Genomic DNA, 25,788 nt, shown 5'->3' with positions numbered 1-25,788 from the left:
TGGCCCTCGACGCGTACTTCAGATCATTTTTCACTATTTTTCGGACCGTTTCGCGGCCCGCTGTGTACGAGCGTACGATTTTTCTAATGGAAATCAGCGGATTTCGTTTAATCTTCATGCGAATGGCCCTCATCAATGCTGGAGTGCGGACGGGCGTTGATTTTGCATTTCGGGGCTTCCTTGGGGTCGGGGCAGTATCACCAATAGCTTTGATGCGGAAGACGGTTGCCCTGGAGCATTTGGTGAGGGCCATAATGTCCCGAATCGAGCGTTGGGCGCGGAGCAGCGAAAGGATTTTCTGCTTGTCGTGCATGTTGCATACATACTAAGGGGCTGAGGTGATTTTCGCGCCATTATAGTTAAAGAGCATAAAGTGGGGAGTTGAATGATACAAATTTGGCGCGAAACGCATAAATAGTTCAAAAGTTATGCGCATGCAAAGTTAGTCTCAAAATATAAGTGGTCATACTGTAGATATATGCACCCAGGAATAACAGGATCGGAACAATAATTTTACTGCTCAAATAAATGGAGCTACATACACCGAATTGATCACAAGAACCATCGTAATTTAGTTATTACCCAAATAAACCAAATAGCGCACAATAACAAGCTTGACGACGCATCCGGGGGATACCGTGGTGGCCTTTAAGCGAAATCAACTCGTTTCCCAAGGTCGATTGTCGATTATAGGCAAAAGGCAAGCAATCTTCTTTCAGCTTTATAATAATTACGATTAAATTTATAGCTAGTCGTGTATTTTAACTCGAGTTGAACACGTAATCTCTGACACGTGATTAAAAACACGTGTTTTCACACGTGTTCAACTCGAGTTAAAATACACGAGTAGCTAAATTTAATTATTTACCCTTAAAATCATTAAATTAAGGAACACAACTGCAAATTAAATAGTTGAATTGCAATTGAAGCAATTAACAAGTAATTTAATTTTTAACTCGTGTCGGGTAACACGTGTTTGTCACGTGATTATCACGTGATCCAGAAATATTAAAAACACAAAATAAATCAAAATTTCTAGTCAATATTAACTAAAGGGGCCTCAAATAACCCAGGAAAAATAACAAAAAAAAATATTAGAGGGGGTCACCGAAAACTCGTGTCAACACGTGATTTTTCACAATTTTGCCGCTATAGTACGACGATTTGCAGTTTAACTTAGCAGCGCTTAGCAGTAATTTGTCCTATATTATGGGGTGTTTATGTGTCACAATGAAAAAACGTATAATTTTTAAGATGTGACGGAGCTAAGCATTTATTATTCTAAAATGGTTCGATTTTAAAAATTATGCGAAAGGAATTGTATATATGCGAAAGGAATATGTCCTAGAAACTGCTATTTAAGCGTTTGCTTATTTCTTCGTCTGCTGATGGACTTTTTCGTGGTGTCTCTTCATTTTGGGAGACTCGAAGAAAATGTCACATTTGTTGCATTTTAAGCTCTCAGGCTTTCTAATATTGTGCACCCGCGTTAAGTGGGTGGCAAGGGCTGCTTCGTTCTTTTGCCGCTTGCCACATTTGGGGCAGATTATCAACATGGCTTATCTCCTATTAAAAAAAAAGAAAATGAGTTTTTTTACGATATGTTATAACTAAAAAATCAACAAACGAAAATCAAATAGGATTTTGTTACTTCAATTATTTTGTGACTGTGTTATACATTTTTTGTTTCAAAATTAAAATTTTAATTTTGAAACAACCTTAAGGTCTACTTACACGTTTGGTGCTGCTTCTGCTACTTCGGTTCGGGGGCATCTGAAGAATTTTCTCTTTTACTGTGTAAAGTATTCCAAACATTCCCCCCCCCCCCAGAAATGTGTGAATTGTTAAGAATGTTCCAAATATCTCGAGCCACCCTTAAGAACATTATTTTCCTGTACTTGCATATCCCACCTTTTATCTTTAAAATATTCAAAATATTTTTTGGTACCATCTCAGAGCTACCCTGGCATGCTGAAACGAATTTTAACCCTGGATTTATCATCATTTCCAAGGGTAAAAAATTAAAATCTAACGCCAGAAATGTTATTTTGATTGAATTAAAGAAACACACAAGTTTATTTCCAACATGCGTAATGTTTATTATTATAACTCATGTGAAGATTCAAAATATTCAATGAAGTAATACGACAATTAAATTCCAACTATTGTAGGTATAACAAAGAGATTAACTTAGTCAAATAAGAAAATGCTTTGGACGCAGAAAATTTCTCTCACATAGCAATACAAACCTAATTTTTACAAGTCTTGATACACATATTTCAGATCAAAAAATGCTTCTTGCGGTCCAAAATAATAATTTTAGGCACCTTTGGGTTAACAATACATCGGCAACGGGCTTTACGTTGCGTTGGATACAAAAATAGCAAAAATAATAATAGCTTCATAAAAAATGCAGCTAGTGAAATCAGAATTTCACAAAAAAAAGAGGAACTCTGAAAATTATTTGGTGATGACGTCAATCTTCTGAACAAAGGCGTCGGAGATAAATTTATTCAGCACAAACAGGGAATGGGCGTCAAATCCGGCGAAATCCATTGTGTTCAAAGAAGGCCAAAGCTGCGACACGTTGATGAATGTGTTGGACAGAGCCCACACCGCTAACCTGAAAAGAAATCGCGATTTAGCATTTTTGAATGGGTAAAACTTCCAATAAAATTATAAAAAATGGCAATTATGATTAAATATATTTCAAAAGGCAATATAATGATTTTAAACACGTGGCTTGCGTCCCTATAGCCCTTCCAGCCTCTTATTCGTCAAGACGGCGAAATTGACCAAAATTAAACGCCGCAAAAATCGCCGCATGAGAGTCTGGGGCCCAATCTTGGTCAGCGATAGGAAAGGGTAAAAATTATCGCCGGGTATCACCAAATGTTCTCGAAATTTACCGGGAGTCAGCATCCATAAAAAAACGAAGAAAGTGAGAAAATCACGAATTTATCATTCGGAAAATGTCGAAAATTTAATATCTAAAAGCGATGAATATATTCTGGCTTAACAAAATTGCAAAAAAAACCACTTGAATGTATTTAGTTAAAAAGCCTTGATGAAAAAATCATTTTGAAATTAAAGAACATAGTTGTCTTTTATGGAAAGATCAAACAAAAATAAATATAATTTCATGATTTTGGTAAAATTATCACTCACTTTGCGACTTTGGGCTTCTTCTCATCATTGTACTCTTGGAGAGCAGTGAGCACATCAGAGTCGGGCGACCAGCACCTCAGCGAAGAAGTGATCAACACGAATGCGTCTACACCCTCATTTATCCTTTCTTTTGCAAAGCTCATCGCAGCTGCCATCCTCGCATTTCCACTCTTACTCTTGGAGTATTCTTCGGTTTTCTGTAAAAAATGATTGGATTACAGTTATTCGGTTGAGTAAATTTTATGTCACTATTATATATTTGTAATTAATTCACTGAAAGCAAAGTTGTATTTACTTCTTCAATATGTTTCATAAGTTCGTGTATGGTACAAGGAAGAATGAATTTGGCGGTCTCCACGGTGTTGGCATCTTTGAAGACCCAAACGTCGAAATTATTCTGATACTGGTACCACAAGCTAAGCAAAATCAGAGCAGCAGCAAACTTGGTCGACATGGACATTGAGACTGCGCATGGACTATCCATTTCGTTGCCACCCAAATGCAACACTGCCACAACCCGCTTCGTTTTAACTGGATTTATCACCTGCGGAAGAAACACAAGAGATTTTTAGTATTTTTCAAATTATGTGCGTCCTCTTTGGGACAAAACTTGATTAAATATGATACCTGTAGTGATTTATTCAAGAGATTGTCAAGCGCTATGAACATCTCATCCTTGTCAGTGTCGTATCCATCAATTTCCTTAGGGGTTTTGATCACTTTCTTGCGGACAATCTTGCCATCGCTGCAATAAAGCACTTTGTTATTAACATGGAATTCTTAACATTAATTGCACAACTGCAAAAATTATTTATTGAGAGCAGTAAATATTCTTTTGACCGAAACTTTATTTATTAATGCGCATGCGTCACCTCTCTGACGTCACAGCCAAGCGTATTTTTTGGCATGGGGATGTTCCTCATCCAGACCAGGTTTTTGGTATTAAAAATACTAGGCTTTTTGGCCGATTTGCTATGTGCGTCAAACGGAAATGTTCGGCGTTAAAACAGCCGATATCAGATTCTGAAGAGGGGGGCGTAACCGAGGATTTTCCCTTCGACTTTTGGCACCAAGGCTTTCGGAATTAATAATTTAAAGATTTTTCGGCCGATTTTTTGTTCGGCGTCGAAACAGCCAAAGAGGGGGGCGAAACCAAGGGAATACAATATGGCGGCGCACCACGCCCCCTATGAATGGCGAGCAGTGCTTTCCCTCTTGCCTGCTACGTCTGCGCTACCATATTGTATTCCCTTGGTTACGCCCCCCTCTTCGGCTGTTTCGACGCCGAACATTTCGGTTTCACGCACATCAAAAGATACTAAAAACCACGGGGCCAAAAGTCGAAGGGAACATCCCTGTTTGCAGCTGATTGTCAGAGGGGTGACGCATGCGCAGTACTGACCAAAAGGTTCAAGCGATGCGCGTTGCGCGCGCTAAAACAAGTGCCTTTAGCTTCGCGCCTCTGCTCCAACACCAAAAAACAAATTTTCTATCGAAATAATTATTTTCACCTCCTATACTAACCCTAAAGTACATTGAAATTAATGTTCATTTAAATTTCAACTGCATAAAAATTAATTTAAAAATTATCCTCACTTTTTCATGGCCATCACGAAATTTGTCATGGCAATGGCGACAGCGCTGGGATTGATATTTGCAATTTCTTTATTATCGTGTTCCACAAGCTTTTTCAGCTTTTCAGCGGCCGCATGCCACAAATCTGAGTTGACGTTTTGGTCGACACTGCAAAGCTGATCCACGTGGAGCAGAACATCGGCGGCGGTCATGTTTTCTACCAGCGCCAACCAGATATCACTTTCTTCATTTTTCTCCAGTCTCAATTCCTCCACTTTCAAGGTCTTCGATCTTATCACATCGGGGGTTATTTTCTCCCTGTCCACAATATGTTCATCCAATATGACCTTCTTTACCGACTCAAGCGTTTGGTCAACGTCCAGATCTTTTGTTTTGGCATATCCTTGCAAGATGAAGTACAAAGCCAACGAGAATGGCGTCGATGGCTCCGCTGAAATTTTAGTGTGAAGATGAGAGGTGATTAAAAAAGGCCACAATTTCGTCGACTTGGTTTAAAATAAATTTAAACAATTAAACTGTAAAGTTCAGAAAAAATACTCACATCTGCACTCTTTGGCGCAGTCCTTTCTCCTTGCTCTCAGGTTGGTATCACAGACATGAGCCATTTTAACCAAATCGGCGTGTTTCCACCCATGGTGGCTCTTCATGCGAGACACACTCTTCACCAATGCTTCTGCGTTCTGTTTTTCATACCAATGCTGGACCACCGCACGAATTCCGCGGCCCCAACCACCTGTAAAACATATATTTAGACGCAATTAATTTATGTTGCTGCTGAACTCAATGATTAAAATATATGCCGCGGAAATTTGGCCGATTCGCCCCGCCCACTTTTAAAATCTCTCCCCACAGCTGATCGGAGCAGAGTTAGCTCTATGCGAAAGACCTCTCCAAATATATACCTAACTTGGCTGACTCTCGTGCCGCGGAAATATGACCGATTGTTTGCCATGCCCACTTTTACATCTCCGCATTGCCCATTCGGAGTTAAGTTAGCTCTAGGCGATATTGCTAAAAAAATCAGCTCACTCCTGAGATATGAAAGTGGGCGGGGTGAACAATAGGCCAAATTTCCGCGGCAGAAGTCAGCTGATCGGAGTGAAGTTAGTAGAATACTATCGTCTAGAGCTAACTTCACTCCCACATGGGGGATGCGGATATAAAAGTGGGCGGGGCAAACAATCGGTCAAATATCAGCGCCACGAAGTCGTTTAAATGAAAAATATATATTTTTTAAAGCGAGAACGTGTTTCCTTCAAGACATTTAAATTTCGCGTTCGAAAATTAATCTTTAAAAATATAAAATTAAATAATAAAAATATCCTACGCACGTCGGTTGCGTCTTTTCTTAATTGATGGCTGTTTCTTGCCATTTTTGGCAGCAGGGGTTCCATCATGGTTTTCATCAAGGTTTTCATCAGATGAAGCAGCATCTCCCTCCATGGCATTGGGGATTACTTCTGACCTCGGTTCGCCGAAACGCGTGGTGAAAATTTTGATGAAATAGAAAAGATCATCCACGGACACCAAGTACTTCTCGGCCAGAATGTAGAAGCCGTTCTTCAGGTAATGGTTACAAAACCTCTGGGCGCACACGGCCAGCGCGTAAATGGCGTATTCTCGCTTCGGCCATCCATTTGCTGGGTTCAAGTATTCCTCGAGGATATTTAACAGCGGGTAGTGCTTCTGCAGAACAGAAATTATAAATTTACTTAGCAGAAAAAATACATTTTTAAATTCAAAACACTCTTTTGCAAATGAACTAGTTTTAATATTTTGTAGGCCCTTTTGGGTCAAATATCAAATAAATTCAAACCTTGACGGTTGTTTCCCACTCCTCTCGCTTCATGTCCTCGAGTGCCTTTTCCACCGGAGCCGGGCTTGAGGGCCTCTGCCTCTTTGCTGTCACCGGTTCTTTACCATGCAGCGGGTGCGGCTTTTTCTCACAGACATCGGCATAATAGAGGTACTCGAGGATCACAATGGTGTAGTGTTGGGACAGTTGGCTCTTCCAGGTTCCCGGCATGTACGCGGGCAACTCGTCGCCGTAGGCCAGCAGCCGCCGCAGCCGCACCTCCCGCGGCTGGCTGGAGGCGCCCGCGTATTGCACCAGGTAGACGGTGCTTGACGAAGGACGTTTGTAGCCTCTGGACGAATTGGCGACGGCCTTCATCTCGGCCGGCACCCCCACGCCCAGCTTGGTCAGCAACCGCACGCAGGAATCCAACGCTAGCGTGACATCCTGCAAGTCCAAAAGAGTGCTTTACATTTCTCAAATCGAATAATCTACATTCCGCAAGGCAGAGAATGTCGGGTCGTGTCAAGAATTCTTCGCATTAATTACATGCCTGACAGGAAACGACAAAAAAGGCCATGATGACTCATGCATTTCCATGAATAGAGACGAAAAATGCAATTAAATGGGACAAAAATAAATTAAGGAAGCTCACCCATGATTCTGGAACCCTTTCAATTCCCTTCGGTCCATACTCTTTGGCAGCTCGCTTTGATTTCGGTGGCATTGTTCTCGCTCCGAAAGGTTTGACACCTAAAAATCAGCATTGCACGTGAATAACACGACTTAACCTTGCGTCTCACAAAAACAAATGTGTGTCAGCGTAGAAAATTCGTTCTCACCTTGTTGCTAGCTTGACAAGAAACGCGGCCAAGCGTTTTAATGACAGAATTGACGACGAATTGTTACTATCCTACCTCAATTTCCCTCAATTTAAAAGGACGTCGTAGTGCGAGCTGGTGCCGTCGCTTTCTCGCTGGCACCAGAGATCACGTGACATCAACAGCCAATCAATGCTCGCCTCACATTTGGTTAAAATTCAGAGGCCCATGTTTATGGTTTGCCTTGGAAGGATTTTCATACTCGATCCAAGTGTAAAGATGGCGGCTCTGCTTGTCTCCTCAACCAACACTGCTGGCTCATGCGCCAACCGGCCGGCCACTCCCACACCTGCTTTGTTTATTTTCTTTTGCTCTCGCTACGCGCCAGTTCTCGCTCATTTTCTGTGTATTTTAATCCGCCAAGAATAGAATTCGGTGCTTGAGTCCCTCTTCAGGAAGTCACGGAAAGCGAATTGGTTGACTGCTCTCCCTGTCCTTGTCAGAATTTGCGCTAAACCGTGACGGATATTATATGGACACCTCCAGGTAAATAACGTTTGGGTTCGGCCTGAACACCGTCGTCTGTCGTCTGCTTTGCTGCGAAAAATCTAACATGTACGCGTACGCGACGGCCTGTATTATTTTCCCTTTGCCCCGCAATTCACAAAGCCAATTATGTGCGCGGATTATCTGGATTATTTCCAAACTCTAGCTTCTCTTTACTTGCACTAAATGTAGAAAACACGACATTTCGCGAATATTCGTATGTACATACTTAAGAATGGAATTGAGGTGGTTTTTCAAATTTTTATTTTATTTCCAAGAGAGATACTAATATAACTCAATTTGTATTTTTATTAATTTTATATTTTCCAGAGGAATTCCTGCCAGCGCTGAAAATGACAGTTTGGTGGATCTGGACAGTCTCTGCAGAATTTGTGCCCAGTGTTGCACTGAGGGTGGCTTGGAAGCGGCTGCCTTGACCCAAGACAGAATCAAACGCCTCAAGAGTTTTCTTCGAGTTGATGTATGTTTAATTTTTTAAATCCTGAAATTTATCTATTGTCGTTCGATTTTAGTTCGGCAAAGAGAGCGATATTCTGCCTCGACAGCTCTGTCATGGCTGTGCAAACGTCCTGGACCAGTGGTCTAATACTCAGCTAACTGTGAAAAGGGCGAATGAATTTTTTGAAATGCAACTGCAGCTGCGAGGGGAAGAATTCCAGATTGCAAAGGTATTATTTATTTTTTGTAATATGCGAATTGTAATAAATTAATTTTTCAGGTTGCTGATAGTGAGGAAATTAAGCCGAGGTGCGAAAAATGTTTGAAATTATCGGAAGGGGAAAGCAGATCGCAAAGAAAGCGCAGAACGACAGCCGTGAAAAGCCAGGATTCTCCTCAACCACCGGTTTACTTTTCAGACAATGGGGATGATTCCGACTATGTGCCAGTATCGAAAAAGGTGAATTTCTATATGGATTTTTCATTTGACAGTTTTTCACGCACATTAAAAAATCTAGTATTTTCTAATACCAAAAACCCCGGTGCCAAAAGTCAAAGGAAACATCCCTATTTGTTTTAAAAACTAAAACAAACTTGCCAATTTTATTTTAAAGACGAAGAAAAGCAAGAAATCAGCGTCAAAGGGCCGTTCTTTGAATCCACCGTTTAGCTGCAGCCACTGCGAGGAACAGTTTGAGTCATTGGACTCCCTGATTTCGCACCAACGCACCCTGAGGCCAGGGGACGGCCTTGGTTGTCGCATCTGCGCACAGAATTTCAGCCAAACGTGCCATCTGCTCGAGCACACTGGTGAACACCAACGCCTAAACTCGGCCCAGGTCAGATAAAATAAAATCTAAAGAAAGAAATAAAAAATGAAATCCATGTTCAGGTTGCCGTTCTCTTCTGCGACGAGTGCTCAGAAGGGCCGTTCGCCTCGCGGGCCTCCCTGCAGACGCACCTGACGCGCAGCCACCTGAAGGCCTTCCCCTGCGGCCTTTGCGGCCTGGGCTTTGACGAGCTGGTCGACTTCTCAAAGCACGTGCAGACGCACATCAATTTCCGGCATTTTCCGTGCGCTTTGTGCGGCTGCCGATTCACCAAACTGGCCTACCTGCTCGAGCACACGGTGCAGCACGCCAGCGCTGCCAACGGCCGACAAATCACCTTTGCCTGCGAGATCTGCCCTGACCAGGTTAGAGTCCTGAGTTGATAAATGCACTCTGAGGTTGTTAACTATAAAGTCTGCAAAGTGCGACGTCGGAAAAATCGCGAAAAGTGGCTCCTGGGCTGATCTCAGGGTGGGTCGTCAGGGTTGGTCAGTTTATATGGCTCGGTGAGATGATTAGTTTGAGATATATTGACTTTTCTAATCCATCTACCTGTTGAATTTTAAAAAAACTGGCCAAAACTGAAAAATCAAATTTAATTTTTCTATGGGCGTGAATAACCTTAAAATTGCCCTACAGACCAGCGTATGGCCTACGCGTGCGATGGAACAAAAAAGATTCTGATCTTGAGCCCTATGCGGGAAAAATGGCTAATTTTCAATTCTCATGTTTTTCTTACAGCAGGAAGTTCGAAAACCACACGTTTATTAAACTTAAAAATGCTGCTTCCACTAGAATTTTTAAGATAAATAAACGAATTTGGTATCAAAAGACGCGTAGTGAAATTCTTTTTTGTTGTCAATTTTTTAATTCTTGTTCTGGACTGGAAAAACACCCAAAATACCGATATTTTCGGCCTTTAAAAATCAACGGCTTGGAAGTTTTTCTTTAAAATTACATAAAATGTTCTTCATTTGAAATATTTCCGAGATAGCTAGGCGGCATTACCGGCAAAAGCTCAATCAGGTCATGGTAAAAGAATTTATTGAAAATTTAAAGTTTATCCAAATTTGTGACAGTAAAAAAATCGCAGTAATTCGAAAAGTGGTTAGATTTTGTAAAACCGTACACGGGGGGACGTGCCTTACCAAGGGGCATCGATTGGTTTTTGGAATCACCGCCCTCCGTCCCACAGAGCCTGGACTGGGCCCCAAAAACCACAATTTTGTAATATCCACATCACGTTTTTTCATATTTACAAATTTATAACTTGGCTCCTTTGGGTCGTAGAGAGCAAAACCAATGTTCGTTTGACTCGTGCTAAAATTCTGCGTCGAATGGACCCGGAAGGGACCCTGTCCGCCCACACCAGACCAAAAATCTCCAATATCTGGTCAAAAAGTCCCATTTTCTTCTGTGTGTGTGTTTTTTTAAATTTACTTATGAGCTGGAGGGCGATTGTGACTTCATTTTCCCTCATTTTGCATCGTGAGGCGTCGATTTCCTGGGTTTCACGCTGAAATTACCGTTTTTGGTGTATTTTTTACACAGGAAAATAGGGAAGTTGTCTAATTTTTGGAGTTTTTCACAATTTTATATATAATTAACAGTTTTTGAAAATTTCAAAAGCACATTAAAACTTAGTTAAACATTTCAAAAGCGTTGCTTGCTTTAAGTTTCACTAATATCCATTCAAAAAATTTAAAAACTCAAAAATTAAAATTATTTACAGCGCTAAATCTCGAGTTTTATCCCCCAGAATTGCAAAAATTACACACCATTGGACTCATCTCCACCTCCCCTAAATAAATGAAGGGTTGTGGAAGTGCCCACCCCACCCTCTTTCAACCCCTTTGCATTAAAACCTTTTAATATCTCGTCTCTAATTTTCAGGTGTTCAGCAGCAAGCACAACCTAGCGTCGCACATGACGAAGAAGCACCGTTCCAAGGGCAAAGAGCGTTCGACCGCCTTTCTGCCGCTGTCCGAACAGGCGGGCCAACAGTTGGAGTGCGGCGTGTGCAGCGAGGTGTTGGGCTCGTGCCAGGCGCTGGCCGACCACATGGCCGAGCAGCACGCCAAGTTCAAGCTGGTGGCGTGCAAGCGGTGCGGCTGCAAGTTCACCAGGCTGCCCTACTACCTGGAGCACGTGGCCGAGCACGTCGCCCACCCGGACAAGGTGCTGTCCGTGCGGTGCGAGGCGTGCCCCGAGATCTTCAGTAGCAAACACAACCTCTCCAAGCACGTTTACAAGAAGCACCGCAACAATTATCCGGCCAAGCAAGGCCAGGATGGAACTGACGCGGGAAATCTACAGGTTATTTGTCTGATTTTTTTTTTAAATTTTGATGAGTGTGAGGGTTGCAAAAAAATGCAGTGCAGTGGAAAAAGCGTTTTTATGGTTTTTATTTTAACCAGTTTCTTTCAAGCAATGTTTTCCCCTCAGTTTTCAATAATTTTTAATTATTTGCTCATGAAATTGTCCGAGAGAAATATTTTGAGAAATTGGGGAAGCAAATGACAATTTAAAAGAAAAAATCTGCACAGTAGATGAACTTTGACCACTTCAACTGCAAATTTTATATTTCCACAGGGGAAAAATGCAATAAATTAATATCTTGCATTATTACTGCACAAGAAATTGTTAAAAGTTTGTGGTGAAAACCGTTAGATACCAGTGGTGATAAATAACTGGGTGGTAAGCAAAAAATGCGTACCGATTTTTGCATGGTTATCAGGTTTAAAGGAAATTGTGTGGAGATGGTATCCCAGGGCTTAAGTGGCGCGCCTTAAAATTTCAGGTTTTGATATTAATTGTTTAACAGAGGCTACTTTTGAAAAATACTGTTTTTACAGAAAAAAATAAATCTAAATTTGGCACCCAAAACTTCCTTGGGTTGGTTATCTTTCCAGGCAATAGGTCACGAAAATTAAAAAATTCCAGAAATATCAAAGTGATTAATATTTTAAATATCCAAATTTTTCCCTCATTAATTGGGTAATAACAATGTATGAAAATGGTTTTTAGCTTTGTTTATACTTCTTTCTTCAATAATTTCGTTTGAAGCTATAAAATCTTGAATTTTTCACCCCTAAACATCAGACTGACATGCAATTCGAGTAGTTACGCCGTCATTTCAGTCAAAAGGGAAATTCAAACTACTAAAAACAATCAGATTTTCATAATGAAGTTTTAATTTACGAGTATTTTCGTCCCTTTTTCCATAATTTAAAATCTACAGGAAATCATTTTTTTTTTAAATTCTGAATTTGTGATTTCTGTGATTTTGATAGTTGTTTTTTTAATATCTGTGAAAATGCAAAGCCCAGAAATTTGCCACGGGGACAGGGGGCTTGTTAAATTATTTTTCAAAAACAAGGAATTTTGCTCATTTTTGCACGAAAAACAGGAATATTTTTTAGTAAAAATTCATTTATTTGCACGACATTTAAATTGTCTTTGGTGAAAATTGGTAACTGCTGTCAAATCCATGCAAAAATCGACAAACCGCCTGCACGAATTGATATTACGCAAAACGCTTCGCACATGAACAAAGCAGGTTGCATAATTATTTCGCACTTTTTGCAGGCGATGAAGTCTCTTCGCAAGAATGCATATTTTTTGACCTGTTTGTGTGTCTCTTAAAAAAGTCTTTGAATTTTTACTTTTGTAAAAACCTTTTAACTATTTTATAAAACTTTTGTTTTGCTCCCTATTTTTATTTGATTTATTTTATTACTTTCCGTAAAGCTTGACTTCTTCTAGAGAGACACAAATTTCATAGAATAAAGGTCAGCGATTTCTGATAACGCAATATTTCCATTGAAATATATTTCTAGAGGGTTGATACTGCAAAATCCTGGAAATTCCTTGTTTCCAAATTGGCCAGTAATATTTTAGAAAGTTAGCATATGATTTTCAAATGGTGAGAACTGTCTCCTTACTTGAAATTTGATTTTATTTCACAACAAAGAGTTTCCTTTGAAGTTTACATGCGCTGTTGGACAGATTTCGACGATAGGAGTACAAATCTGCCAAAAAAATGAGGTCAAGAGCTGCAAATTTTTGAGAAAATTTGAAAAAAATAAATATTTGGTTTTTTGATTGTTCCAAAAATTACAGAACAAATTGTTTACTGACCATCAATTCTAATAATTTTAAATTGTTGCAGTGTATCTATATCAATCTACTTTAAGAGCTATTTTTAATTAATATTTTTTTTTAAAATATATTTTCACATTTCCAGGCAATTGACGGTTTGGACGCAGCAAGCAGGTTCAAAGTGGAGCAGGACGCGGCGACAGGGTTGTACCCGTGCCGCAGCTGCGCGGAGAAGTTCAAGAGCGCAGCGCAGTTGAACGCGCACCTCCTGCAGCACGTGCCGGACAAGTGTCCCACGTGCCGGCGGATCTTCGAGGACCGCGAGGCGCTGCGGGTGCACTTGCAGGACGACTGCTGCAGGCGCCGGCCAGAAAAGTTCCCCTGCCCCGTGTGTGGAAAGCTGCTGGCCACCAGGCAGAGTCTCCGCGTGCACGCCTCCCTCCACACCGGCGAGAGAAAATTCGTCTGCGAGGTATGCTCTTTTTGTGCTCCCTTTCTTTTAATAATTTCTGTGGTTCCAAAACAGAACATTCATTGTTTGTCTGAGGGTTTTTGTGACTAATTGATGCCGGGAGTTGACACTAGAGATTTGGCATCGCTTGCAATTTTTCAAGTTTTTATTTAGCAGCATTTGAGGCCACTTTTCCCGCGGAATCTGGGAAAATCAGTTGAGAGCTCTCAGGATATTTGACCTTTTGGAAGAAATCAGGGCATTCAGGAATAATATTTTGGGCACATGAAGGAGTTAAAACTTTTCAAATCCTTAAAATTAAGCTTTATTTCAGGCTTGAGTCAATTTTCTCGTGGTCGTTGTCTTCGTTAATTGACCTGGCTTGGTTTTTGAATCTTGCTTCGGGGGAGTCTCGGTCAAATTGAGGGTTTTTGGGACCCTCTCAGCATTCTTCGGCTTTACTTTAGTTTGAAATTTTTTAAAGGGTCGTCGCTCTTTACTGAAGTTGACGTTGTATCTTGCGTACACACACTACACACTCATGGCGTTTTTTTTCGGTGGCACCAAGAAATCAATTAAAGTTTTCTTATTTGAGGGAGCACTGACAGCGGCGGTATCTGCTATCATGCTTTCTTTGCTGAAATCGCTATTTACTATTTGTACATTTTCAATCTTGAGAGGTGGCTCGGTGGAACCCAAAAGAGGGTTTAATTTTTTCTTCGATTCTTTTGTAGTTGGCTGCAAAATACCCTGTCGTCTGCAGTCATAGGAAAAGGCACACCTCTTTTAAAAGGAGGTGCAAAACGGTAAAAAAAAAACGAAAAATTGGTTTTAGGGGCACTTTTAGTCAGAACTGTCAGTAGTAAATAAAAAATTGGTTAGTTAGGCTCAACTTTTCATGAAATATTATTTTTAAAATAAAAATAATCACCATCATTCGACTTTAAATTTATTCTCGTATGTCACGAAGGTGTGCGCCAAGTCGTACCGGACGCAGTCGGCGCTGGCAGGTCACCGGAACGTGGTGCACCTGCAGCAGGCGCAGTACATGTGCCACATCTGCGCGCGGACCTTCTCCTTCAAACTGGCGCTGAAGCGGCACGTGATGCTGCACGTGGGCGACCTGCCGCACCGCTGCACCATGTGCGAGCGCGCCTTCGTCACGGCCAACCTGCTCAAGATCCACAAGGCCAAGGAGCACGAGCGGCGCGTCCTGCTCAACTGCTCGGCCTGCTGCAAGGGCTTCGTCGACATGGTCGGCCTCCGCAGACACATGCGCGCCGTCTGCAAGCTCCCGGAGGCCGACATTCCCTACGTCAGGGACAGGCAGTTCGTCCGACGCCCCACTCAAAACTGATTACTCACTATTTTTGTCACAATTATATTTAAAGGCTGTCGTTGACGAAGTTTCTGAGCGCACCAATCGATTCCTGAGGGTCGAATTAGGTAAATTAGATATTTTTCCGGCCAAAAAGTGCAGCGCGACGTGCGAACTCTTTTTCCCGCCAAAACAATATGAATGCGAGAAGTGCGCATGCGTCACAGCTGGCTGGTTCTGCCAAAGAAGTCATTCGTGCAGGCGGTCTCTCTGCAAGTGGTCAAACCAGCTGTGACGCATGCGCAGTTCTCGCATTCATATTGTTTAGGCGGGAAAAAAAATTCGCACATTGCGCTGCACTTTTTGGTTGGAAAAATATCAACTTTAACTAATTCGACCCTAAAGAATCGATTGGTGTGCTCAGTTTCTTCGTTAAAAACCGTCTTTAAAGGTAGGAGTAATTGATTTAAATCTATTTTATCGTGTAACCAGGATTTTATATTTATCATAAATCTATTTGAAGGCTTTTGCTGCAAATTTTATATTCATGGAATTATAAATGAAATAAAAAATTGAACAGATTTATACGACATGCTTTTTAAAGACGACTGATACTGCAAAATCCTTGTTGCCAGTGCATGAACTCATCCCTTAGGGATCCGAATTTCCCGGGCACCACACTTTTACAATTATTGACAAATAATTAAACATCTTTGCAAAATAAATTCCAGGTGGTTGAGGATTTATTTTGGGATCTTGTTTTGGTCCCCAAAAGATTAATTGTGCAATGAAGAGTATTCTGACACAAACAGCGTTAAGAGCAATAATTTCAAATAATGTGGAATGAGAATTGTTATTATTGGAAATAGAGCGTTTGGAAATTTCCACTGCTCTCCAGTTTTGGCACCATAAAAGGATTCACAAAACTATTTGAACTTGAAAAAAATTAGAAAAAATAATAAATGGTTGAATCTAGAAGAGAAATATAAGAAAACCTTTTTTGCAAGTTGTTAGGGTGCTAACCAAGTTTGCTGGACAAATTAAAAGCACTTTTACGGAAAATCTGTAAAAGTGGGACTCTTGGTGTTTATTAAAATGATATAACTTATTACTTATTCCAACTTGAAAATTAAAACTATAAATAAATGTTTTTAATTTTTGTCAAGTTTAAATCATTTTTACTTTAAATTTTAATATTTTGACAACTCAATTGATATAATTTAAATGTTTTACCAAGCACATTGGACCAAATGTTTCCCCACGAATTTTGAAATTAAACCACTAATCACTATATATTTCAGTATGCATACAGTTAACACCACTCAAAAATTCAGACTCAATAAAGTTTCTTTAATAATTTAAATTTTTACAATTTTCGAGGTGGGCGACCCCCTTATATCGAACAACTTGTGTGAAATTCGCGCCCCAAAATACGACTAATTGGACTAAAAAGCCTCATTGGAGGAAGCCCAGTCCAGAAAAGGACCAGCTCGTCGTAATGCTGACCCTGAACCAGCTTTTTTTATTGAAACGCAAGAGAAATTCACATTCACCATCAGAGTTCGCTAAAAATCCGCATATTCTCAAAACTCAACATCTAAAACTCTCATGATGGATGATCAAAAATGGGGATTTTTGCAAAAGTTAGTATAAAGCCACTCATTTTAACTCTCGGTCGTCATTTTCAAAATTTCAGATTATTATGGCGAGAAATGTGACCTTTTCGAGATTAAATTCGGACAAATGCGGGAAACCCAAAACCGGTGTTTTTCCAGCTTTAAAAAAAATGTAAAAACCTGTTCGCCATGCTCCAAAATTCAAATGGAATTCAAGAGAATAAAAACCGAGGCGAAAATTAGTTCGTTAACATCGCTCGAATTCTCACATTGCAATGCAACGAGCACGCAAAGCATTCGTGAAAACAATTCCAACTCGGATAAAATGTTGCTCTGCAAATTGAGCAAATTGAGTGGCGCTTCATCCTCTTCAAATTTATGCTGTTAATTAATATTTGTAATTAAAAATAAATTGACTTATATTGAAGCACTTTTTTATGCATTAACAGTTAAATAGAAATAAAAATCAAGTTTTTTCTTGTCTTTTGCTGCCGAGAAATTTCTCTAGGGTTCTGAAAAACCCGGGGTTTTAACAATTTTCCCGACCCACCTGGGTTTTATTGGGGGGTATTATGTTTTTGTCGGTTTACTGGGTATTTTCAGATTTATTGCTATTCACTGCATTTTTTTTAAGAAATGTTTTCAATTTTTCAATGCGCAAAAATGCAGCACAACTTTTTTGACGTTAAAAAACGACCAAGTAACGCATTTTTTTGATACTGAAAATATTGGAGCCCAGCTTGGGTAAAATAGTGTGTTTTATTGGGTTTTTTAGCCTGATTAAAACCGAAAAACCCGGGTGGGGAAAATTCAAAACCCTGTATTTCTCATGAATAAAGTGGTGGCTAGAAAGAAATGAAAGAAGAGTAGGGGTGGTGGAGACCGAGAGGAAGCTAGCTGCAGAGAGAAAGAGAGAAATTCCCAGACCTTGACAGAGTATAGTCATTTGGAGAGATACGGGAATCATACAGTGTTTAAGATTCGGTGAGTGTTTCACGCGCGAGAACGAAGAAAATCCAGAATGGGGGTAATAGCCGAAATACCATATGCTGAAAAGGTAATAATTCAATTATAATTTCTTTAAATAAGTGAATTTCAGTAGGCGATAAAAACATATTTTTTAATTTTGTATAAAAGAATTCGAATTTCCTATTGATTTGTTTAATTTTAAAATAGCCAATTTAACATCCTTAAAATTTTAAATCCACCAAAAATAATCCGTCTGAATTTCTCTCGTCACATTTCTGTTATTTCGTGCAATTCCAGCCTGAATTTTTCCAATTGCAAAGTGCCAAGCATTCTTTTCGAATAATTCCAAACGTGCTTGCTTTTGCAGCAAACAAAAGAGGCGGTGGAGTGGCTGGCGAAGCGGTTCTCCGAGCTCGGCGTGGTTGCGCCTGCCCAGTTGCAGTTGATCCTGAAGCGGCAGAAAAATGTGAACCGCCTGCTGTGCCAGTCGTCCTACCTGCTGAAATACGCCGCCACCACCAAGCAGCCGCAGGAGGTGCGGCTGCGGCGGCTGCTGGCCTACGGAAGCGAACTTCACATCTACACGGCCGGCAGACGCGAGTTCCCCAACGTCGGCCCCAACGATAGCCAGTTGGGCGGCCACTTTTTCACGGTGCTGCTCGAGATCATTCAGCAGGCAGATGCGGATAACCTGCCACCAATTATTCAAGAGGAACCGATTAAACGGACAGACGATCATCGGGAACTTATTCAACATTTACGTGACAAAAATGGCGATATTCCTAAGGAGGCGAAAAAGGAGAACAAGCAAATGAACAGACAAGACCGTGATTTCAGAAACAAGGTTGGCAAAAGGATGATTGGCCTTTTTGAATACATTTTTTTAGTTTAAATTTATTTTTACTATCGTGCATGGAATGGAAGGCTGACAAAATCAAGCTAAAAATTTTATTTAATTTTTTTTTTAATTCACTAGTTGCATAAACCGTAAGTGTTCGAAGCCGCCAACAGATGGCGCCACCGAAGACTTTTGATTTTAAGGCACTTCCGCTCCGCTGCGATTTCAGACTCAATGTAGCTACTGTGCATTCTTCAATTAATTTGCTATTTTTTAGACGTGCTGAAAACCAAAATCGGTTCAGCCAATCGCCGTAGAATCGTGAAAAACTATTTTTTGAAAAAAAAAAAATTTTCCAACGTTTCTACGGCGAATGGCTGAACCGATTTTGGTTTTCAGCACGTCAAAAAGAGCAAATTAATTAAAAAAAAGCCATAAAGCTAGATTGAGTTTGAAATCGCAGCGGAAATGCCTTAAAACCGCTTAAAACATAATTTTTAAGAAAGTCTATGGTTGCGCCATCTGTTGACGGCTTCAATAACTAAGGGTTTATGCAACTGGTCAATTTGAAAATTATTCTACACCAAAAGAGAACGCTAACCGACCAAATTTTTTCATATACTTCTAACCAAAAGTTTCCAAAAATATTTTAATTTGACCGGTTACGCCCCCTACTTTAGCATAGGAAATTTATTGCTTTCAGTGTTAGAAAAATTATGAAAATTTAACATTGAGAAGGAAAAAAATCAGTACATTTGAGTCTTGAAAGTTATTTTTTTTTAAATTTCAGATTTTCAAAAGGGGTGTGTTTGGTCTAATTAAAATTCACCAGTTGATAGTAGCGTCAAAATGAAAGCTGATTAAATTTCCAGTTTTTTCCTGCTGAGCAAATTTTTGCACAAAATCCATCTGGAAACTTTTTAGAAAAAAATTAAAATTCCCAAAATAAAGTGAAATTATTCGAGAATCATCTCAGATTTTGCGGGGAGCTTCACTCTCATTCCCCTATAACGGATTTTGGCCAAGGAATATTTTCCTTAATTTTAATTTCTGAACAAAATTAATTTTAATATCTAATCGACATTTATTTCCCGCAGGAAAAGTACCCCCTTTTGAGGATCCTCGAGGAGTACCTGAATCCGGCGAACGGATGGCCGCTGCGGAAGTGCGCCGTGTTCGCGCTGGCCGTGTGCGTTCAGTACGACTGCAACCAGAATCAGAAGAACGGCTTTTACAGGCTTGCCGAGAAGTACCTGCAGTCTGAGGAGGACTTTTTCTATTTCGTCCAGATGCAGTCCATGAAGAATATCGAGCTGATTATAAAGCCCGAATGCAATAGAAAAGGGAATCGGAATCGGGATGGGAATAGGAAGCAAAACGGGAACAGTACTGACGACTCTCCTGACGCTCCTGACAGTAAGACGAATGACAAGACAAGGCGGATTAGACGTAAGATTTATAAATTAAATTTCTGGACTTTTATGACAAAGAATTATTTTTTACGCAGGGGGTGGTTGGGGTGGCGGCATGCGCACCCTGGTGAATCGATGGTACAAACAGCAGGACCCGGCGGCTCTGCTGAAAAGTGCGTCCCACCTCAAGGGCCGCCAAGGCTGGAAACACTCAGACCTGTTTAAAATGGCACACGTCCCGTTCTCCGCGTTCAAGGAAAAAGGTTACCTTTTTAATTTTATATTTAAATTCAACTCAAGGCTGATTCATTTTAAATTTTTATCATAAAAACACTAGAAATTAGCACCCATTCTACCTTATTTCAATTTTTAAATTAAAATTAAATTATGTCAGTTTGATCGGGTTTGACCAGAGGAGCTTATCAAATTAATAAAAAACATTAAAAATAGTTTGCTGTTAAATAAACCGAAATCCGAGTATCAATTACAACAGTTGTATAAGCCCTTATAGTGTTAAAAGCCGTCCACAGATGTCGGCAGCGCATACTTTCGTAAAAAATTTGATTTTAAGGCACTCTTACGCTGGGATTTCAGACTTATTACTAACACTGTGCATTCTTCACTCAATTTGCTTTCTTTTGGCGTTCTGAAAACCAAAATCAGTTCAGCCAATCGCCGTAGAATCGTGAAAAGCTATTTTTTTAAATTTAAAATATTTTCCGACGTTTCTACGGCGAATGGTTGGACTGATTTTGGTTTCCAGAACGTCGAAAGAAAGCTTATTAAGTGAACAATGCACAGTGGCAGGATTGAGTCTGAAATCGCATCGGAAATGCCTTAAAATTAATTTTATTACGAAAGTGTACGGTGGCGCCATCTGTTGGCGGCTTCAAACACTTAAGGGATTACACAACTGGTGTTTTTTGCATTTTTAAGGCATAAAACACAGAAGGGAATTAAAGCTTTTCAGTAATTTCCTTATTAAAATATTTTAATTCAATACAAATAAAATTTTTTAAGAAATATAATATCAATATTTAAGAAATTTTAATTATATATAAAATAAAAAAATAATATTTAATATATTCCCTAAAATTTACAGTTTTAGAAAAAAAATGTTATAATTTTGTGAGTTTCGTTGTTTAAATGAAATTTATTTTTGCTTGATCATTTAATAATTAAAATAAAAATTCAGGTTCTCCGTACGAATTCGTAATCTACTTCATAATGCACGGCTACGAGAAGACGATGAACACTTACGCCAACAATGCAGAAATGGTGCCACTGATGCGCGTGTTGGAACAGCACCACAAGGCAACACTGAGCCCGAAGGACAGGTGCGCCATCATCAAAACCTTCGGACTGAAAGCGGATCAGGTCAGGTCCGACTGGTTGACCAAAGACACGTGGCCGGCCTTGGTGGCCAACATGACGGCCCAGGAAGTGGTGCAGAATATGCCGACCCTCTGGATGATCGACTTGGACGAAAATTCAAAAGTGTGGAAGGCGGCCGCCAAGGTGCTGATGGCCGCTGACCCCTCCGACTTCTACCTCGACCCCACCAGCATCTATGTTGTCAAAATGAACTACCTCTTGGCCATGCAATTGTGAGTATAATAAAATTATTTACGTTATTAATTTTTGGTATCCGAGAGTTTTTACGAAAATGAGAGAAATATTGGTCGGAGAAACCGGAGAAACAGTATTTAAGGATTTTTTTGCTTTTAGATAAATCGGATATTGTAATGCCATAAAGTATAAATAAAATTTTAAGGAAAAAAATCATTCATCGCGCATATAAAATAACGATTTTTAAGTGAATTCCTGAGTGATTTGACTTTTCCAAGTGCATTTTTATCTTAAAATTTAATAATTTTTGATGCTGTCAAGTTAATCAGACCACTGATTTGAATTGCAGCGAAGGGAAGTGTTGCTTCAGGAACAAGAAGGGTAAGATGAAAGTTGCTGGTAAGCTGAAAGCTGAACCACAGAAAAATGACGAGGATTTGAGCTCGGACGAAGAGTCAAAGAGGAGAAAACCCGACGTCGTGATTGTCAATGCTCTGAACCACCTCTTGGAAAAAACTCTTAAAAAGGTATTTTAATTCAGAAAATTCCTTTTTTTAAATAATATACGCATTCACACGAGGCTAACAGTCCGGGGTACGATCTGTGACACGCAAGGGTACAAAATTCGCCAAATGTGTTCGAAAGTACTGAAAAATGCATTTAAAACCGGCCTCAGAGTTGATCTCAGGTGGGGGTACCCTGGAAAAGGTCATTAAGGTATCCCAAGTAAAAGTTCAATCAAAGACCTGTCCGATAAGGGGTCGAGGTCAAAAATCGGACAAACGGCCAAATTTTAACAAAAATAAAAATATATGCGCCTTGAAAATTACGAAAACCATAAAAAATTAATTTTAATTTTTCTATGGGCGCGGAAAATCTGAAAATTGAATTCCAGATCGGCGGTGGTTCTGTGCGTGCGATAAAGTCGGTAAGACCCTTCAAGTTTCAACCGTTTGGGAAAAATCGTGAATTTTCGATTTCCCCCATGTAATCCTTATGGAGAGAGTGAAAAAAATCACATTTTTGAAAATTCAATAAACATCTATAACTCTTAGGATTTTGAACGGATCGCCTCTTACTTATACTTAGTCTTAAAATTATCCCAAATAAATTTCACATTGATTAAGAAGCCATTTTTGAAGTTTTGCACTGAACATGGCTGGCGGAAGTCATTAAAAATTTTGACTTTTTCGAAAATTCTGCCAAAAAAAAAATCGCGGAAATTCTAAATACTGTCCGATTTTTAAAAATCACACACGGGCGGACGCACCTCACCAAGGAGCGTAGTTTGGTACCAAAATTTGTGCCGTACGGCCCATAGAGTCCCACCTGGGCCACCAAAACCAAAATTTCAAACGTCGCCTTTCGCGTTTTTTCGACTTTAAAAATTTATAACTCGGCTCTTTTGGGGCGTACAGTAAATAACCAAAGTTTGTTAGAATCGGCGTAAAATTCTGCGTCTTTTAAGACATTTATGCCGGTGTTGCCCCCCCCCCCCCCTCCCGCCACCGACAGCCGCAAAATCAGCGCTATTTTAAAGTTTTCAGGCCAGATGAAAAAAGCATTAAAAGCGCCGGCCTCTAAGCATATTTTAGGTCGGGCTACCCTGAAAAAGGTCATTTGGGTATCGAATCAAAGACCTGTACGATGGGCGGCTGAATTTAAATAAAAACAAAACCTTTTTGCCCATTAGATGTTGGGCAATGAGAAAAAAAAATAATTTTAATTTTTCTACTGGCGCGAAAAATCTGGAAATTGGTTTCTAGACCGGCGGTGGTCTTTTGCGTGCGGTGGAATTGGTAAAACTCCTTAAGTTTGCTCCGCTAGGAAAAAATTGCAAATTTTCGATTTCCCATTTTACAGAAGAAAGGGCAAAAATCCCGTTTTTCAAAGTTTCTGTTAGGATTTTGATCGGGTGTGGGCTTAAAATTATCCCAGATAAATTACGCTTCGACTGGAGAGCCATTTTTTCTAATTTTTAATCATGGAAATCATTTTCATTTTTTTTATTTGTGCTTTGTGTATTCATAAAATACTCCTCTTGAATCAAGGATTTGTTTCAATTCAATTTTGGAATTTTTTCCTTCCCCAGAACGTTGTACCCAGCGAGAAGCGTTTGGTTGTGGCAATTCACCTGGGCAATTCGGACGACGAGCGGTGCGCCTTCACGCACTCGATGACTGCCATGGACGCGGCTGCGTGGATGCTGTTGAACCTGCGTCGCGACTACTCAGAATTGATCTTCCTGGTCCCTTATTTCATAACAATGAAGAAGATCGTCTTCCCTGCCACCAACTCCATGGAGCAGATTTTGAAGCTGTTTAAAGCAGTAAATTTATTGTGTATAATACTAAAAATTTGATTTTTTCTATTAAGATTTAAAAATGTTTTAGACCCCAGAAATATTCTCCCCTACGAAGCATAAACTAAAGATCGGTGATCCGATTGAGTGGGCGATCAATTTTTGCGGCCCTGATTTTGAGGTGGACGCGTTCGTCGTCATCACGCCCTCGCTGCACGACTGGTCCGAGAGGGACGAAGCAACCCACCTGAACTTCCTCGAAGAATTCCACTCTCTGCAGAGGGGAAAGCAGAAGGCCAAGTGAGTTGTTATTCTTATCTTTGATTAATTTAAATTAAATTTTACTTTAGGCTGGCCGTTTGTGTGCTGACGAAGGTGTTTGGGGACCGTGCCCAGCCACCACGCTCGCCCCACACGATGGAATTCACCGGCTTTGACGCCCACACTCTCTTCATGCTGAATAAGTTCATCAGTGGCGCCTTCGACGACAAAGAAGTCCTTTCGAAAAGCTCCTACAAGAATAAGTCCTCCCTGCTGAGCACTACTCAAGTTACTTCTCCATAAAGTTTGCGAAATGCGCGCTCCTTAATTTATATTGCGGATTAAAAACCATCAAATTAATGGTTCAATAATCTGTTTATTTTCAGTTTAATTATAATATCGCAACGCTATAAAGCCTGTGTTGAATTTTCTTCTGGTTTGAAGAAATGCCTTTTCATTGAAAATAATTGCTGCTCAACTAACATATATGTGTTACCTTTATATACAAATTGCATGTATTCTTTCGGTATCAATTATTTTTCAATAAAAGTTTTCAAAAATTGATAAAATATGTAATGATGTTCTTGTTCAATTTAAAATATATTCCGAAAAATATTCGATTAAATTCCCGCTCAACCATTTTCTCTTCCTCTATTTTAGAGAAGTTGTATATATTGGTATTAGAAAAATTTTGTGTTTTTGGCCAATTTTTTATGTGTATAAACTGAAATATTTGATGTGGAAACAACCAAAGAGGAGGGCTTAACTGAGGGAATATACAATATGGCGGCGCGGACATGGCGCTCAAAACTACCCGGAAATAAAATTGTTTAATAGATTTTAAGAGGGGAGTTTTCTGTAATTGTGGTATTTTTTAATAATCAGTTAAAAAATTTACAAAAAAATAGTTTAGATCTCAATCAAATTAGGAAGTTCAGTAAATTGATTTTGTTTTAAAACTCGCTGGGTTTATTCTTTTCGTTAGTGTAAAGTGTTCCTCACTCTCCCAAACTATAGTTGATGTTAAGTCTGCGGACGTCTCCCACTTTTGCCCGTTGTAACGTGTGGAAAAATAATTCTCAAGTGATTCGAGAGATATTTTTTCCACGGTTATATATAGTGACAAGCTTGGTGCTCCGCCCGAAGGAAAACATGGCCGGAGGGTATGTGAGTGAGTAATATAGTTTCACCACAATTTACATTGAGTAAATCAAACATCCTTACGAAATGAAATCCAGATGGTCGAGGATTAAGTGTTTGGACTTTTCTTTTGTTACCCAAAAACATAAAAGTTGTGCAATAAAAAATATTCTTGCACTAATTAATATATAGCGTTAAGCAATTTTGAATGCAATCCTGTATTGGTACAATAAGGGATTCACACTTATATTTTTACGTGAAACAGTAATAAACGTGGCCCAGTGAAAGATTTTCTTCGGAATATTTAAATTTTCCGTCCAAAGTGAAGAATAAATTTTTATTTGTAAATAAGCCACCAAAGCAAAAACGAGAGCATTGATCTGTTATATACAGAAATAAGAACAGCTGGGATTTTAATTTTTGAGTATCGATGTCAATTGATTCCTGGTGGTTTTTGGATATTCACGGCACCGTTTTTTAGCTCGACCTTGAAACACTGTACAATGAGGACCACCTTTTTATTGCTTTTATGCCCAGTGTTTAATTTAATCACCTCAGTATTCAATTTGAATGAACCTTATTACACCATGAGTTAC

The 25,788-nt window shown here is 39.7% G+C and overlaps 3 protein-coding genes across 3 annotated transcripts; 2 read left to right on the top strand and 1 right to left on the bottom strand.

The window, feature by feature from the left end:
- Nucleotides 1-2,074: 2,074 nt before the first annotated feature.
- On the bottom strand, nucleotides 2,075-7,538 carry LOC135936454 (RNA-binding protein RO60-like). Its single transcript, XM_065479264.1, has 10 exons — nucleotides 7,402-7,538; nucleotides 7,215-7,312; nucleotides 6,581-7,006; nucleotides 6,096-6,450; nucleotides 5,306-5,497; nucleotides 4,765-5,194; nucleotides 3,796-3,913; nucleotides 3,464-3,712; nucleotides 3,169-3,365; nucleotides 2,075-2,623 (listed from the first exon to the last, which is right to left on the bottom strand). Exons 2-10 carry the CDS (start codon nucleotides 7,284-7,286, stop codon nucleotides 2,461-2,463), a joined length of 2,202 nt encoding a protein of 733 aa, XP_065335336.1. The 5' UTR covers nucleotides 7,287-7,312; nucleotides 7,402-7,538; the 3' UTR covers nucleotides 2,075-2,460.
- A 211-nt stretch (nucleotides 7,539-7,749) lies between these two features.
- On the top strand, nucleotides 7,750-15,347 carry LOC135936453 (zinc finger protein 26-like). The gene is made up of 9 exons (XM_065479262.1): nucleotides 7,750-7,926; nucleotides 8,257-8,407; nucleotides 8,460-8,615; nucleotides 8,666-8,845; nucleotides 9,000-9,224; nucleotides 9,278-9,580; nucleotides 11,109-11,531; nucleotides 13,462-13,788; nucleotides 14,738-15,347. Exons 1-9 carry the CDS (start codon nucleotides 7,913-7,915, stop codon nucleotides 15,122-15,124), a joined length of 2,166 nt encoding a protein of 721 aa, XP_065335334.1. The 5' UTR covers nucleotides 7,750-7,912; the 3' UTR covers nucleotides 15,125-15,347.
- Nucleotides 15,348-17,517: 2,170 nt separating this feature from the next.
- LOC135935917 (RNA-binding protein RO60-like) lies at nucleotides 17,518-24,624 on the top strand. Its single transcript, XM_065478547.1, has 8 exons — nucleotides 17,518-18,514; nucleotides 19,606-19,957; nucleotides 20,016-20,183; nucleotides 21,116-21,527; nucleotides 21,839-22,016; nucleotides 23,582-23,818; nucleotides 23,883-24,091; nucleotides 24,142-24,624. Exons 1-8 carry the CDS (start codon nucleotides 18,482-18,484, stop codon nucleotides 24,353-24,355), a joined length of 1,803 nt encoding a protein of 600 aa, XP_065334619.1. The 5' UTR covers nucleotides 17,518-18,481; the 3' UTR covers nucleotides 24,356-24,624.
- Nucleotides 24,625-25,788: the final 1,164 nt, after the last annotated feature.

Source organism: Cloeon dipterum, chromosome 2 (assembly GCF_949628265.1).
Source record: "Cloeon dipterum chromosome 2, ieCloDipt1.1, whole genome shotgun sequence".
NCBI lineage: Eukaryota > Metazoa > Arthropoda > Insecta > Ephemeroptera > Baetidae > Cloeon > Cloeon dipterum.
Note: the sequence above shows the minus strand (reverse complement) of the source record. Positions and strands in the feature narration are given on the sequence as shown.

What these genes read in the sequence shown, in the direction of transcription:
- LOC135936454 (XM_065479264.1), bottom strand. Translation starts at nt 7,286, where the DNA reads ATGCCACCGAAATCAAAGCGAGCTGCCAAAGAGTATGGACCGAAGGGA. An exon ending in CTGCGCCAAAGAGTGCAGAT is followed by an intron (nt 5,195 to 5,305) that starts GTGAGTATTTTT and finishes CTAAAATTTCAG; the next exon opens with CGGAGCCATCGACGCCATTC. An exon ending in AAGAAGCCCAAAGTCGCAAA is followed by an intron (nt 2,624 to 3,168) that starts GTGAGTGATAAT and finishes ATTTCTTTTCAG; the next exon opens with GTTAGCGGTGTGGGCTCTGT.
- LOC135936453 (XM_065479262.1), top strand. An exon ending in AACGCCTAAACTCGGCCCAG is followed by an intron (nt 9,225 to 9,277) that starts GTCAGATAAAAT and finishes ATCCATGTTCAG; the next exon opens with GTTGCCGTTCTCTTCTGCGA. An exon ending in AGAGAAAATTCGTCTGCGAG is followed by an intron (nt 13,789 to 14,737) that starts GTATGCTCTTTT and finishes TATGTCACGAAG; the next exon opens with GTGTGCGCCAAGTCGTACCG.
- LOC135935917 (XM_065478547.1), top strand. Translation starts at nt 18,482, where the DNA reads ATGAACAGACAAGACCGTGATTTCAGAAACAAG. An exon ending in ACCGTGATTTCAGAAACAAG is followed by an intron (nt 18,515 to 19,605) that starts GTTGGCAAAAGG and finishes TATTTCCCGCAG; the next exon opens with GAAAAGTACCCCCTTTTGAG. An exon ending in TTTTGAAGCTGTTTAAAGCA is followed by an intron (nt 23,819 to 23,882) that starts GTAAATTTATTG and finishes AAAATGTTTTAG; the next exon opens with ACCCCAGAAATATTCTCCCC.